At 55.2% G+C, this 13,367-nt stretch overlaps 7 protein-coding genes across 7 annotated transcripts; 4 read left to right on the top strand and 3 right to left on the bottom strand.

Annotated features, from left to right (window-relative positions):
* Positions 1 to 7: 7 nt before the first annotated feature.
* Positions 8 to 2,022, top strand: B0I36DRAFT_293295 (putative homogentisate 1,2-dioxygenase; the record flags this gene model as incomplete). Its single annotated transcript, XM_046151794.1, has 8 exons — positions 8 to 156; positions 224 to 254; positions 322 to 474; positions 533 to 1,031; positions 1,097 to 1,427; positions 1,509 to 1,633; positions 1,693 to 1,764; positions 1,826 to 2,022. The coding sequence occupies 8 exons, from the start codon at positions 8 to 10 to the stop codon at positions 1,948 to 1,950; spliced, it is 1,485 nt and encodes a 494-aa protein (XP_046008899.1). The 3' UTR covers positions 1,951 to 2,022.
* A 1,274-nt stretch (positions 2,023 to 3,296) lies between these two features.
* Positions 3,297 to 4,604, top strand: B0I36DRAFT_413931 (uncharacterized protein; the record flags this gene model as incomplete). Its single annotated transcript, XM_046162015.1, has 2 exons — positions 3,297 to 3,718; positions 3,782 to 4,604. Coding segments are annotated over 2 exons (1,245 nt in total), but the record flags the coding sequence as incomplete, so codon positions are not given.
* Positions 4,605 to 5,155: 551 nt separating this feature from the next.
* On the bottom strand, positions 5,156 to 5,902 carry B0I36DRAFT_365357 (Isochorismatase-like protein; the record flags this gene model as incomplete). The annotated part of the gene is made up of 1 exon (XM_046159120.1): positions 5,156 to 5,902. The coding sequence occupies one exon, from the start codon at positions 5,900 to 5,902 to the stop codon at positions 5,156 to 5,158; it is 747 nt and encodes a 248-aa protein (XP_046008897.1).
* A 622-nt stretch (positions 5,903 to 6,524) lies between these two features.
* Positions 6,525 to 7,859, bottom strand: B0I36DRAFT_293289 (Alpha/Beta hydrolase protein; the record flags this gene model as incomplete). The annotated part of the gene is made up of 4 exons (XM_046151793.1): positions 7,392 to 7,859; positions 7,177 to 7,336; positions 6,704 to 7,105; positions 6,525 to 6,633 (listed from the first exon to the last, which is right to left on the bottom strand). The coding sequence occupies exons 1-4, from the start codon at positions 7,756 to 7,758 to the stop codon at positions 6,525 to 6,527; spliced, it is 1,038 nt and encodes a 345-aa protein (XP_046008896.1). The 5' UTR covers positions 7,759 to 7,859.
* An 89-nt stretch (positions 7,860 to 7,948) lies between these two features.
* On the bottom strand, positions 7,949 to 9,994 carry B0I36DRAFT_328905 (major facilitator superfamily domain-containing protein). The gene is made up of 4 exons (XM_046154645.1): positions 9,481 to 9,994; positions 9,010 to 9,398; positions 8,585 to 8,944; positions 7,949 to 8,500 (listed from the first exon to the last, which is right to left on the bottom strand). Exons 1-4 carry the CDS (start codon positions 9,921 to 9,923, stop codon positions 8,040 to 8,042), a joined length of 1,653 nt encoding a protein of 550 aa, XP_046008895.1. The 5' UTR covers positions 9,924 to 9,994; the 3' UTR covers positions 7,949 to 8,039.
* A 244-nt stretch (positions 9,995 to 10,238) lies between these two features.
* Positions 10,239 to 11,260, top strand: B0I36DRAFT_272207 (putative N-carbamoylsarcosine amidase). Its single transcript, XM_046151308.1, has 2 exons — positions 10,239 to 10,863; positions 10,929 to 11,260. Exons 1-2 carry the CDS (start codon positions 10,321 to 10,323, stop codon positions 11,061 to 11,063), a joined length of 678 nt encoding a protein of 225 aa, XP_046008894.1. The 5' UTR covers positions 10,239 to 10,320; the 3' UTR covers positions 11,064 to 11,260.
* Positions 11,261 to 11,725: 465 nt separating this feature from the next.
* B0I36DRAFT_293282 (permease for cytosine/purines, uracil, thiamine, allantoin-domain-containing protein) lies at positions 11,726 to 13,349 on the top strand (the record flags this gene model as incomplete). The annotated part of the gene is made up of 2 exons (XM_046151792.1): positions 11,726 to 11,997; positions 12,083 to 13,349. The coding sequence occupies 2 exons, from the start codon at positions 11,726 to 11,728 to the stop codon at positions 13,347 to 13,349; spliced, it is 1,539 nt and encodes a 512-aa protein (XP_046008893.1).
* Between the last annotated feature and the right edge of the window lie 18 nt (positions 13,350 to 13,367).

Genomic DNA, 13,367 nt, shown 5'->3' with positions numbered 1-13,367 from the left:
AGTCATCATGGGCGACGCGTGTGCTACTCCAGCATCAAAGACGGCTGGGTCGACATTTGGTGCTTCCGCATGTGGCTCGAGGACGACGCCGCCGGCCAAGTCTGACCCGTATCGGTACCAGCTTGGATTCGGCAACTACTTCTCATCGGAAGCAGTGTGAGTTGTGGCATCATTGCGGACTCTACCGGAGATGCTCTTGTACCGAAGCTGACACATGTGACAGACCAGATGCACTTCCGCCGGCGGGTAGGAATGTAAGTCCAAGCCACTACGCAGCTGTCCTAAAAAGACTTGTCAAGGCTGACTGATGATGCGGCACAGATTCCTCAAAAGTGCCCCTACGACTTGTACTCCGAGCAGCTGAATGGCACACCGTTTGTATCGTATAGAGATACTCTTCAACATGTGTGGATGTACCGCATCAGGCCTTCTGTGGCTCACTCTCGGCCATGTCCCATGCCCGACAACCCGGATGTAAGTTCTGGCAACATTGCATGTGCTGGGGCTTTCTCAACTGACGCCAAACCAACAGCTAGAAGCCTGCTTCTCCCCAACAAATCCGAATGTCAATTTCACGCCTCTCACGTACGAATGGGGTCCACTCGAGTGGCCGGCTGACCACGAAACGGTGACTTTTATCCAAGGCATGAAGACGATCGGTGGCTGGGGCGATCCAACCATCAAAGAGGGCGTAGCAATGCACATGTACGCCTGCAATGCCACAATGACCAAGCAGGCGTTCTGCAACAACGATGGCGACTTCATGATACTGCCTCAGATTGGACGTTTGGACATCCGGACAGAGCTGGGTAACCTCATGGTGCGCCCAGGTGAGCTTGTGGTGCTGCCCGCGGGCATCAGGTGGTCAGTGGCTCTACCGGACGGACCGGCTCGAGGCTACATACATGAGGTCTTTGGGTCACACTTTGAGCTGCCTGACCTGGGCATCATTGGCTCTAACGGTCTGGCTGCGCCACGAGACTTCGAGTACCCGGTCGCATCTTTCGAGATGGACAAGTCAAGATGGGAAGGTACGACAACACTGACACTCCAAGCTTACCTGCAACGCGTACATACTAACATTTCATTTCTCCAGTTATTTATAAGTTGACCGGAAAGCTGTTCGCCTACAAGCAAAACCACACTCCCTTCGACGTCGTTGCCTGGCACGGCAACTACTCTCCTTTCAAATACGCAATGGAAAAGTTCACGCCTCTGAGCTGCGGAATGAAAGAGCAGCTGGATCCGGTCATATACACGGTCCTGACGGCGCGTTCAAAGACACCCAAAGTCTCCCTGACCGAGTTTGCAGTCTACACGGAGAAGTATATCACTGCCCTCGACACGTATCGACCGCCGTACTATCACCGCAACATGTCCACGGAAATGCTGGGCATGATATACGGAGAGTACCATGGCTCTGTGAGGTGCGTATTGCCATCCTTTCTCTCGATATCAGCCATCTCTTATTAGACTTTGAAATGCTTACATGTCACATGTGCGCGCAGAGACGTTCAAGAAGGTTGTTTGAGCTGCGAGAACTCCTACATGCCGCACGGCGACGCGTACGAAGCGTGGAAGGAGGCAACAACAAAAGAGCTGAAGCCAGAGATCCAGGGCAAGGGAGCCATGAGTAAGCCGCGATGCCGCGCCATGCATTTCAGCGCCTACTGACGTCGACCAAAACCGCAGGTTTCATGATCCACATGAACAACCATTTCAGTCTCACCAAGTTTGCCACAGAGCGCAACCCGGCCATCAAACGTAGGTCGACAAGAAAGTCCTTTACTTCTACACGTCCCGCTGATCTCCGTTTCTCCGTCAGATATTCCTGGGTACCAGGGAGAATTCTGGGATGACCTCCAAGGCCATTTCATGGACCACCTGGACGAGGTCAACTCGAAGCTTGCCGCCGCTGGTCTACCGACGTTGGGTCAGGAGCCCGCGTAGACGAAACGAACAACTTGCGCGGATCGTCCTCCGGTCTCGCCATTGCTGGAGATGGATATCCGAGTCAGAAGCATTGGACGATGGGCGTGTAGATAGAAGATAACGACGTGTGGGGCGAGATACATATTAGGTGCCCTGTCGGGCTTCTCTGCCGATATCCTATTGGCTTGCGTCGACGGGCATTCGCTAATTGCCAGATAAGACCCATCCATCGGTCCCTGTGCCGAATGTGAGAGTCAGGAATGTGCCATTCCTGGCACAATTCTTCTCCCCGTTATGCGTCATGTCTTTTGCTGCAGCGACGTGAAATTGCAATTACGCATCCGAGCGTGAGAATGTCTGCAGCGACAGGGTATGTCCAGGGGTTCCAGCAACGTGGCTCGGGGGAAGACGACTCTATACACTCCGCGCCGGAAGAGACGCGGGCTTCCGAGCACAGATCAAAGAGATCATCGGTGGCGTGCAGAAGGTATGTCCAGGGACGACTGCGGGGCGTTTTCAAACAATCGTGTATGCTTTAGGGAATGATCAATTGGAAGAGCCTCGACGACTTTTTGCTGACTAGGATCGCTACTTGATCAAGGTGTCGTCGAAGGCGCATCAAGTGTACACAGGATGAAGGCCACATTCCTTGTATCCCTTGCCGTGACGCGGGACTGCTCATATCTCGTAACTGGTAGCATACCCCACCTGCTCGACTGAATCAGTCCAAGTACTTATAAATCAATTCTACAGTGCGTACGACAAGCGCGGGGATAATGTGGACAGAAAGGCAAGCGCGGCGTCCTCCTAACATCGTGTGTATCACTTACTGACTGGCATATCCCCAAAGTTCCGCATAAAAATCGGCACTTATGGAGCACAAGATGCCGACCTACTCGGAGCAGAACCCCCGAGGTCAGTCTCATCTGGACTGCAAAGAAGTCTCCGGTGTAAGCTGACCATAGAATAGGGACAATCACCAAGTCCAAACAGCCGAGCCTCTGAGTGGGCTCAACCGCGATCTGTGAGAGCCTTCGCATCCCCAGACATAGCCAACTCGCACGGTACTGATCTGTAGCAGTAATGCCCCGCAGGTTGTCTCGAATGCAATTTCCCGCAACATCTCACGCAAGGTGGAGGTCTACTCATCCGATGATATATGGGATCTCTTGCCTCCACAAGATGAGCTTGTGAGTACATGCCTCCCACTTCCTCCGAGCTTTCAGCGCATCTTAGAATAGTCCGTTGACTTTCCTTATGTGAAGATGTCAGGATGCCGCGTGTTCTTGGCTACTTGCCTCCAGGTCGGCAAGTACATCATCCCTTGGCAATAATCAGAGAGCACCCTAACAATTCAGAACACAGGCTTCATCTCCAAAACATTATTCTTGGAACAGCTCGATACCAACCGCGAGTCGCTCAACGTATTCCTTCTTGTCAGCATGTTGGCCATATCAGCGCGGTTTACACCAGCACTCTGCCGCCGCTTCAGAGATGGCAAGACAGCTTCAGAGTTTTTCACAGACATAGCACAGGTCTTGGTTGCAGAAGAGATGTGGAAGACCACTCTCGAAAATACCCAGGCATTCTTTCTGCTAGGGCTTGCCGACTGGGGGCAAGGGGCTCGAGACCGGAGTGCAATATGCATGGGCATTGCCGTCCGGATGGCGGGTGTCTTGCGGTTGCATAGGGAAGAGACGTTTGCGTTGCCCCCTGACGCTCCTGCTGATCAAGTCGTCAAGTCAGAGAGTGGCCGAAGGACCTTCTGGATAATTCAGAACCACGAGTAAGTCTTGCACTAACCGGTATGCGACAGCCTCGCTATCTCGCTAACAAGATCGTGATGCAGCAACCTGTACACACAGGAGCACCTGCCGACGTCATTCAGCAAGGAGGATATAACAACTCTGTTGCCCTGTGACGAAAGCGACTTCGCCTTTGGCCGCATACCGCCAACTCGAGGGGCCCTCCCTGGCACGCCACCGAGTTTATCAGACCCTTCCTTGGTTTGGTCGCCACAAAGATCACTGTTTGCCACGCTGATCCAGGTGCACGACCTTTGGGGGATGATTGCACGCGACGTGCATCCTGCGCGGACCAAGGACGCGGAGCCAATATGGATCCCCGAGTCCAGTTATAGCCGCAAGGCAAAGGCGCTGGAAGAGTGGGAGAGCAGGATGCCACCACAACACCGCTGGTCCGTGTGGAACCTGCGAGGCTTCAAGGCTGAGAACCTCGACTTGGCCTACCTTTCCATCGTCACCATCACGCGCTTGAACAACATTATCCTCCGCCGCGCATACCTGGATGATCTCCTGAATCATACTTCGCAGGAGCAACAGCCGCCGTTGGCGATTTGCTCGCCTGGTTCCGGTGCCCCTCCTCATGGGTTCTGGGAAGCGTTCTCGCGCGATCTTTTCGTCAATTCATGGAGGCTATTTGAGGCAATCGACTTCTGGTACGAACTAAGGGCAGCGGATGATGGATACCCTGCCATGCTTGCACTCTGCATTTACGCCTGCGGCTCAACCGCACACTGCCTCATCAAGTGGCCGCAGCTCTTCCCAGACTATGCCTCCTCTGCGAAGAATGTGGCAAAGAAGTCCATGGAAATGCTGCTCACTTTTGAAAAGAAGTGGTCCACGGTTTCCCGATGGGTCGATAACCTGCGAGCTGTGACGCAGCGACGTCATATTCCCCAGCGGGATGATGAGCACTCCATCGTGCCAAACCAGAATCCCTCAACCACGCAGAAGACCTTGCGACGGACGTCGCCAGGCAATCGAGAGCCCACTAGCACACTTCAAAGCCAATATAACCATCCACGTCTTGAATCCGCCTCACCTTCGCACCCAAGCAGCGGCGGCACGAGACCCCAGCAAGGCTACCACGTGGTTGACAATCTTCAACTGCTTACCCAAGCTGCCATGTCAGACTTGAACGCAGGATACTCGGATCTCACTGGTCCACTACTGGACGTGAGTAGTCACAGGACTGCGTTAGAACAACAAGAGGGTTTCGTCACGGGAGGTACTGGCCAAGGAGACTATCGTAATGCACGACAAGCAGCCCTCCCACCAGACAAGGGCTGTTCGCCGTCCACGGCGTCAGCGTTCTGGGAGCAGATTGACGGAAACTTTGACGACATGCACATGCAGGGATACTTCAATTTCGGCTGGGCGGGATGAGCTTGGGAGATGACTCAAAGCATCAATCATTATTTTCATCTGGCTGTGGTTGCTTGTTTTATGATATCGACTGCCTCTTGTGTGCTGACAACGTCGCCATATTTCGCTCCCATGTCCAGGAGATTCGCCCAGTGTGTCTCCCGTCCCCAATCTGCACAGGCATCCGCCACCACGAGCGGCCGGAACCCAGACTGCATTGCATCGAGGGCGGCGCAGCGCACATTGACGCTGGTCGTGAACCCGGCAATGAGGAGCGTGTCGATGCCCAGAGCTGCGAGCTGTGTGGAGAGGTTGGTTCCGAAAAAGGGCGACGGGTACTTCTTCTGCAGCCGGAGGTCGGTCGGGCGCGGGTGAAGCTGGTCTTCGGGCGAGGCAATTGACGTCAGACCAGTCAAGTGATCTGGATTCGCGACACAGAAGAATTTGGAGAGCTGCGGGTTCTTGAGCGCCTGGAGGCCGGCGTCGCGCAGGGTTGCACTTTTGAACACGGTCTGGGCATAGATGACAGGGACAATAAGCGCCTCCTGGTCGGAGAGATGCCCTTTCTCGTTGTCTGACACCCCGGAGCTGCTTCTGGCGACGGACAGAATGGTCGAGATGGCGGCCGCGGCCCGCTCTGAGTCTGGGATGTGCAATGGCGACCTATGTGATAAATATGCGTCGCAGACATCCATCAACAGCACAGCTGGCCGGGTCCCCGCCCCTAGCTTCATCGTTCGCGACGGGTCGCCGCACTCTGCTGCATATTCGGGATACTTTGACGTGTCAAGTGCTGGAGCCATTGTGGATGGAATTGGCCGAAGTAGAGTCATTCACACCATGCTGGCGAATGGCACAAAACGGTTGGGAGGTAATCACAAAGGCTCTTTCACGCCGCGTGGGCATAGATTCGGCCGAGGTACGGGTCCCGGTCGACACCGCGCCGTGCCCCATCGCACTTGGACTGCAATCCCGTTCAGACGTAAGACGGCTTTCCACTTTTGCTCGGCGACCGGCAATTGCAGACTGCTGTTGCGGGGAGGGAGCCCTCGCTACGGATCCCGCTATCATGATTGTGATTTCTTCCGGTTCGTGGCTAGTGCGATAGGTGGTTGTCCGAAGTGCCGGAACCGGCGCTTTCAGCATCTTCTTATCATCCCGGGCGGGTCCTTCACTTGCAGGGTTCTCCACGACCCCTACTTGTTTACCATGAGGTGTGGGGTCATAGCGGTCTTTTCGAAAGCCGGCGCCGGTTGTCGGCACAGGACTGCCGATGTGTAGAGACAGCGAGCTCACGAGGGGCGTCTGCCCCGTGGCAGTGGCCAAGGACGAATAGTAGTAATCACATCCGGGAAGTGGCACATGCGTTCACAAGATGGTTGGTGCGCAGAAGATGCCTAGGGATGCCTTGTTCTTTTGAATTTTCTAGTTGGCAGGCAGTATGGGAGCCGTTGTTCGATCGTACGAATGGCCAACCTCGGATGCGATGTGGTCACAGGCGTCATGGACGACTTGTCTGCTCCTCTCATTGATCCTGTGTACTCAGACCAGTTAGAACATGAATGCAACAACAGTGTGAAATGATGTGACGTCGTAAGACCTACCCCGCAAGAACGAGCATTGAATGCGTTGCGCCTGGAAATACTTTATGCTCAACGACGACTCCTGCCGCAGATAGGGCATGCGCGTAATCCAAGGCTTCAGGTGCCAAGAGGTCACACTCAGCTACCATGATGAATGTCTTCGGGTTCCTCGAGAGCAGCTCGGAAGTCGCAAAGCAAGGAGACGCATCCCACGAACTAGCTTGATCAGCGTCGAGGTACATGTCGCGGTACCAGGTCATGCGCGTGGATGTGAGCCACGGAGCATGCTGAGACGCAATCCAGCCGGTCTTGATGTCAGCCGTATTGTCGATGACTGGGCAGATCAATAGCAAAAGCCGTGGCTTGCTTGGTAACTCTGCTTGGATGATCTTCATCGACAAGATGGCTGCCAGATTCCCGCCTCTGCCCTCAAGTTTAATCAGCTATAAAAGCATGAAGCGGATAAGCACTCGAAGCAGAGTCAGGTCCCTTACGCTGAGAGGCCACCAAGGACAACCTTCTCGAGATTGATCTGCAAGTCGGCGGCTCGAGACAACACCCATTTGTACCCTGCCAACGAATCTTCCACGGCGATAGGGTACCTGTGCTCTGGGGCATGTCGATAGTTTATGGTAACTACGGCAATTCCGATGTCTTGCAGGCGCTGTCAGTCACTCTCTTTGCCATCGTCGAGTCGTCATGGACTTACACCTGCAAACATGCCGTAAGAAGCCATTCTCGCTCGTCAAGCCGCCCATCACCCATCCACCTCCATGAAGCCAGACCAAGACTGGCCATCCTGCCTCGGGCTGTTCTCCAGCGGGTGTGAATACTCTGGCCTGCATCGATCCTATGTCGTAGTCGGTGACATTGCCAACTTCGACCTGCATCTGGGAGCCCCGCGTTACCGCAGAAGGTTTAAGACGGCTGGCTGGATCCCAAGCTTCCCATTCTTGGGGCTTGATGAATTGGAGCACCTCTTCGTGGAAAGTGACATACTCAGGATCTAGCCTGGCCTTCAATGATTCGTGAATTGGCTGATAGACAGTCCGCTCGGGTGTGTTGGTTGTAGTCATTCTCTTTGTTCTCGGTGAAAGCTGTTGGCAGGTAAGTCAGGAAGTGGCGAGCGATCAAGATAGTGTGGTTGTAGAGGAAGAAGAACATCTGCCCCCGGGGCTTGGTGGAGACTTTGGGCGGCCGAGTCCTGGCGGCAGATAGTGGGCACAGATTGTCCAGCCAGAAAAAGGACCCATCACGTATATCACTGATCACTTCATTCAGGAAGCTGGTTTAATCGAAATCAAATGCTTGCTTTTATGCCTTTTCCCGCCAACCTAATGCTACATCTATTCGTGTGTTATACCGCCGACCCTTTGTCCTTCCCGTCACCCTCCACGACTGCAGCGCCTACTGCTGCATCTGTAGACGTGGCAGATTCTGAAAGCGGCTTCTGTTCTTCCTGGCGAGTCAATCCTTTGTCCTTGATGAATAGCATCAACATTAAGCAGATCGCCATTGCTCCCGCCCAGAGATAGAAAATCGACCTGGCCGCAAAGACATAACTATTCAGCACAACATTTTGTTGCGCCTCGCCTAGCCCGTCAAGATCGGGTACCTCGAACACTGAATGCCGGACCTTGTCAACAAAACTCTGCGGGATATCAGGGGCGCCTGAAAGCGTGCCGATCAGTGCATTCGAGTAGATTGCAGAGGATATCGCCAGGCCGGCAGAGCCGCCAAGGGCCCGGATGAAGTTGCGCGCAGCGATGACGACGGCACGGTCCTGCTTGGGTGAATGAGCCTGTGCGGCAACGAGAGCTATCACCGAAAGGAAAGAAATCAGCCATTTGAATGATTTTGGAAGCCAAGGGCGACCACGAATACAAGCACGTGTAGACTTACTCGGCTGGAAGACACAGCCAATGCCCCAGCCCTCGACCCCGAGGATAAAGACCATTGCCACTATTGCTGTGCTACGGTCAAAGATGCAGTGCAGGCTAGATCCAATCGTCCAGCATATGTAGCCGAGCCAGATGACCTCGCCATAGCGCTTCATACGGGAAATGTACTGCCCTGACAACGCGGAGGCAACGGCCTGAGGGATGACCGTCGGGAGGATCAGGGCTGCCGAGGTGACCAGATTCATTCGCAACGCGCTCTGGAAGTATATTGGCAGGTAGTACAGCAGGCTCTGGAAGACGATGCCGATGAGGAAGTTCTGCGTCAACATTGCTGCCAGTGCGGGGTTGTTGAAGAGGCGGACTGTGGTGGAAACTCCCATTTAGCTACAGGACCAATGTTGATAACCATGAGCTGTGCAGACTTACGTGGTAGCATGGGCAGCTTGGCAAATCGATACTCGTGCAGGACGAAGAGCAGAAGAAAGAAGGCGCCAAGAGTGATCATGGCGATGACCATGGGGCTGGACGTTGAAAATTGTGTGCCCAGGCCAGATATGGGGATCAGGAGCAGGATCGTCCCGATGGAACTTGTGATTCCTCCGATCCAATCGATCTTGGCCAATTTCGTCGACAGCGGCTCGGGAGGGATCGTCTGCGGCGGGAGGAGGAAATAGAGCAGGACGGCCACACACAGCGTCAAAGGCGTGATTAGCCAAAAGGTCGCTCTCCATGTGACATGTGTCGTGAAGGCTGCGGCCAGAAAGGGCCCGATCGTATTGCCAAGACCGACGCAGGACCCGAGGATTCCTTGATATCTATATGAACGCAGGGTGCAGAGTGTTAGCTTTCTATACGGAAAATCCACTATCCGTGAGAGAAGGTGTCTACTCCACTGACTTTCCGCGTTGCTCAAGAGTTGTAATGTCCGAGACCACCATCATGACCAGGGCCATGATGCCGCCATTGGCAAGACCAGAGATGCCTCGAAAAGCATAGAGCTGGGGGCCAGACTGAGCGAAACCGCACAGCAAGTCTGCTAGCCCCAGCATGCAGAGGCAGGTGATGAGAATGACCTTGCGGCCAAGAATGTCAGATAGGCGGCCATAAAGGACCTGAAATGCCGTGTTCGCAATCAAGGACGAAGTGCCGGCCCAGACAATGGTGGAAGCACTGTTGAGCTCGCGGCCGATGGTAGGCAGCGCGACACCGATGGAGTTCTGGTCGATGTAGGTGATGAGCAGAGCAGATGCCAGGGCACAAAAGACGATGATGAGCTTGCTCCCAGTCAGGAGGTTGGTCTGGTCGTGAATGACGACGGCTTCTTTGCTGCTCTTGGCCATATTGGCACGTGACGTACTGCCTTTCTGGGAGGGCGGCAAGACATGAAGAGCAGTGCTATGTTTAATCGACGTCAACAGACAAAAAAAAAGGTCAGAAAAGAAGCGGTCACATTCAACGATTGCCAAGCATGCCCAAGGACCGGGGAGTGAACAAGAGTGGACTCCGAGCATCGGCCTCGTATCCCCGATAGAGCCGGCCCCGGCACGGCATCCCCCCGGGGACCCATCGCCGCCTGTTGTTCTCCACGCTGCACGTCGGCATATTTCCGAATGGGTGGTCAAATCACTGCATGGGGGGCGACACGGACGACTTAACGGTCGTGAATTCGCGAATTGGCAAATCATCCTGGGGAGACAATGTCCAACCACAAGCACAAGAATCTTCCACGCGAGCACAATGTCGACCCTCACTCTTGCTGCCCATCCGCAGCACAATGAATACCTCTCCAAGAGTCTCGGTGCGGCACGGCTGGGCTGGGGCTCGCGACCGGCACTTCTTCTTATCGACGTCTGCGCAGCATATTGGAAACAAGGGTCTCCGCTGGACATCTCTCACAACCCAGAAGGGGCAGCCAGTCCTGACTCTATGCGACGCTTGCTGGGTGCTGCACAAGCCAACAACGTGCCAGTCGCCTGGGCACAGGTGCGATATAACCACCCACAGCTCCTTGACGGTGGCGTCCAAGCCAAAAAGACAAAGACGATACGGGCCTGGCAGGACGGCGACGAGAGGGGCCTGGATGCTCTCGTGCCTGGCCTGGAACCCGGCGAGCATGAGACCCTCGTGCTCAAGCGCAACCCGTCGGCGTTTTTTGGCACCACACTAGCCACGGAGCTGATGCTTCAGGGCGTCGACACGGTGGTGATTTGTGGTGTGAGCACGAGCGGATGCGTTCGGGCAACAGCGGTCGACGCCATGTGTCATGGATTCCGGCCCATGGTAAGTCATTTTTTGCCCCCAACCCTTTGCCATCTAGGACTGTCACCAAATTGACCCTGCATCAGATCGTGCACGAAGCCTGTGGGGATAGATCATTGCTCATCCAGCAGCAGAATTTGTTTGACGTCGACTCGTTCTTTGGTGACGTCATTAGCGAGACAGAGGCACTCGATAGATTCTCGCACGCGCAGTGCAATTGAATTCAGTGGTATCAAATGATCAGAGTCATGAAAACTGTACACTACATCGATCAACAAAGCTTGAGAGCAGTGCCTAGGTGCTCAAAGGCGGATTTTCTGATGGGCTGCTTACCTTAGGTAGGCAATGGGGCCAATAAGATAATGCTGATTTGACTGTGCCGCCGCTGCCGTCGGGTCGAGAGAGGCAGAGCCGCCTGTCGGGGTCGAGTAACGTGTTGGCCAATTGGGGTTCGTCCATTTGTGCCTGTGCCCCCTGCCGGCCATGTGCCGGTCCCGGCAATCTGGCAACTGATAGTCGCGACCCTTCATCCCAGTATTTTTGGTCCTTATCTGGAGTGCTGCACGCTAGCGCGACGCCCAGCCTCTCCATCTGGGGGTGTCCAATGTTCTAGGTCGAGGCAGATGTTGATAACACTGTTGTGAAGTGTCTGCCAGTCAATAGTAGAGCCTGCGATTGTGGCTGCTGGGCGTTGCTGGGCATGCCAGACTTACACTCCAGCGATTGCATTTGGCACCTTGGTTCCCGTGGTATAGATATCTCGGTCAAGTCAACTGTCCTGTGCTCCATCACCGCACGAATTCGCAAGGTCGTTGGTCAATTCCAGTGATCCCACAGGCCGGTATATCGTCGAATCACCTCAGCGTCTTGCACAACCGACATCATGTCGGACATCTCGTCGGTCGACAAGACCACTACCAAGGCCGACATTGCGCCAAAGGATCTCGAGTCTGGATCCACCAAGGAAGGAATCACGGCAGGCGTTGAAACGACCGACCAGTTCGCGAGGCCAGCAAAGTCGACGTGGTGGGCGAAGCTCTCTGACAATGGCGTTGAGTTGCGCGGTGCAGAGCCCGTCCCCGTCGAGAAACGGACCGACACTCGCTACGTCAATGTGTTGACCATCTTTGCCACATCAATGACAAGTCTTTTGCCGTGAGTCAATCTCTGTTGCTCCCTCCCCTTTTGCCACGGCTCCGTCAGTAATGCATCGATCTGACCATTGTCGTTTTCTGGATAGCATCGGTATCGGCTCGGCCACGACACTTGGTTTTGGCATGTCTCTGAAAGATGCCGCCCTCATGATTGTCTTTCTGCAGTTCTTCTTTGGACTTCCCGCTGCGTACATCATCACGATTGCCCCCTTGACCGGCATGCGGCAGATGATCCAGTCCCGATACTGCTTCGGCAAATACTGCAACATCCTCACGTCTGTCGTCGTCACCTTGACCGTGGGGGGCTTTGGCGTCGTTGGCAGCATCAACGGCGCACAATGCCTGGCTGCGGTCCACCCTGGCACCCTGCCGGTCGAGGGCGCCATCTCCATCATCATGGTCATCTCGCTGGTCATTGGCTTCATGGGCTACCGCGTGATGCACTTCTTCACTCGCTGGGCGTGGATCCCGTCCCTGTTCGCCATCATCATCCTTGTCGGCGCCGCTGGTGACCAGCTGGGCGAGCAGTCGCCCGGGCGTGCGCACACAGGCAAGGACTACATGGGCATGATTGCCTTCACTGCCGGCAACATGATCACCTGGAGCAACGTTGCTGGTGACTATGCCTGCTACATGCCGCCTACTGCACCCCGTCTTCGTATCGCCATGTACTGCCTCTTTGGCATCGCCGCCCCCTTCTCGTTCCTCATGACTCTGGGCGCGGCCATTGGCGGTGCCGTCTTCGCCGTCCCGGCATGGACCGCCGCCTACAAAGCCGGCGGCATTGGCGCCGTCATTGGCAACATCCTCATCACCAGGCTCGGCGACTTTGGGCGCTTCATCCTCGTCCTGCTGGGTCTTTCCGTGCTCGCCACCTGCGGCCGCGATGTCTACACCATCTCGTTCAACCTCCCTGCCGTGGCCCCCATTCTCCGCAAAGTACCACGCATCATCCTCGCGGTCATCGCCACGGCAGCCATCATTGCCATCGCGATCCCGGCGTCAAAGTCCTTCGTCGCGTCCGTGACCGCGTTCCTCTCCATCATTGGTTACTATGCCGGCGCGTCCGTCACGTGCTTCCTGCTCGAGTACCTCTGGTTCCGCAAGGCGGACCCAGCCAGTCTGGACCCTGCGATCTGGGACGACGGCCGCGCGCTGCCCACCGGTCTCAGCGCCCTGGCGGCCGTCCTGCTCTCGTGGTCGCTCATTATCCCGGCCATGAGCACTACTTGGTTCGCTGGCCCGATTGCACAGAAGGCAGGCGACCTGGGGCTTATCCTCGCAGTCGTGGTGGCTTTTATCACATATCTCCCCATCAGGACTCTTGAGATCAAGATTCGCGGCAGGCTGTAATGTCCTTGCCAGGACTGT

Source organism: Microdochium trichocladiopsis, assembly GCF_020744255.1.
Source record: "Microdochium trichocladiopsis strain MPI-CAGE-CH-0230 chromosome Unknown B0I36scaffold_8, whole genome shotgun sequence".
Lineage (NCBI taxonomy): Eukaryota > Fungi > Ascomycota > Sordariomycetes > Xylariales > Microdochiaceae > Microdochium > Microdochium trichocladiopsis.
Note: the sequence above shows the minus strand (reverse complement) of the source record. Positions and strands in the feature narration are given on the sequence as shown.

What these genes read in the sequence shown, in the direction of transcription:
- B0I36DRAFT_328905 (XM_046154645.1), bottom strand. Translation starts at nt 9,923, where the DNA reads ATGGCCAAGAGCAGCAAAGAAGCCGTCGTCATTCACGACCAGACCAAC. An exon ending in ACTCTTGAGCAACGCGGAAA is followed by an intron (nt 9,399 to 9,480) that starts GTCAGTGGAGTA and finishes GCGTTCATATAG; the next exon opens with ATATCAAGGAATCCTCGGGT. An exon ending in TGGCTGTGTCTTCCAGCCGA is followed by an intron (nt 8,501 to 8,584) that starts GTAAGTCTACAC and finishes TTTCGGTGATAG; the next exon opens with CTCTCGTTGCCGCACAGGCT.
- B0I36DRAFT_272207 (XM_046151308.1), top strand. Translation starts at nt 10,321, where the DNA reads ATGTCGACCCTCACTCTTGCTGCCCATCCGCAGCACAATGAATACCTC. An exon ending in GTCATGGATTCCGGCCCATG is followed by an intron (nt 10,864 to 10,928) that starts GTAAGTCATTTT and finishes ACCCTGCATCAG; the next exon opens with ATCGTGCACGAAGCCTGTGG.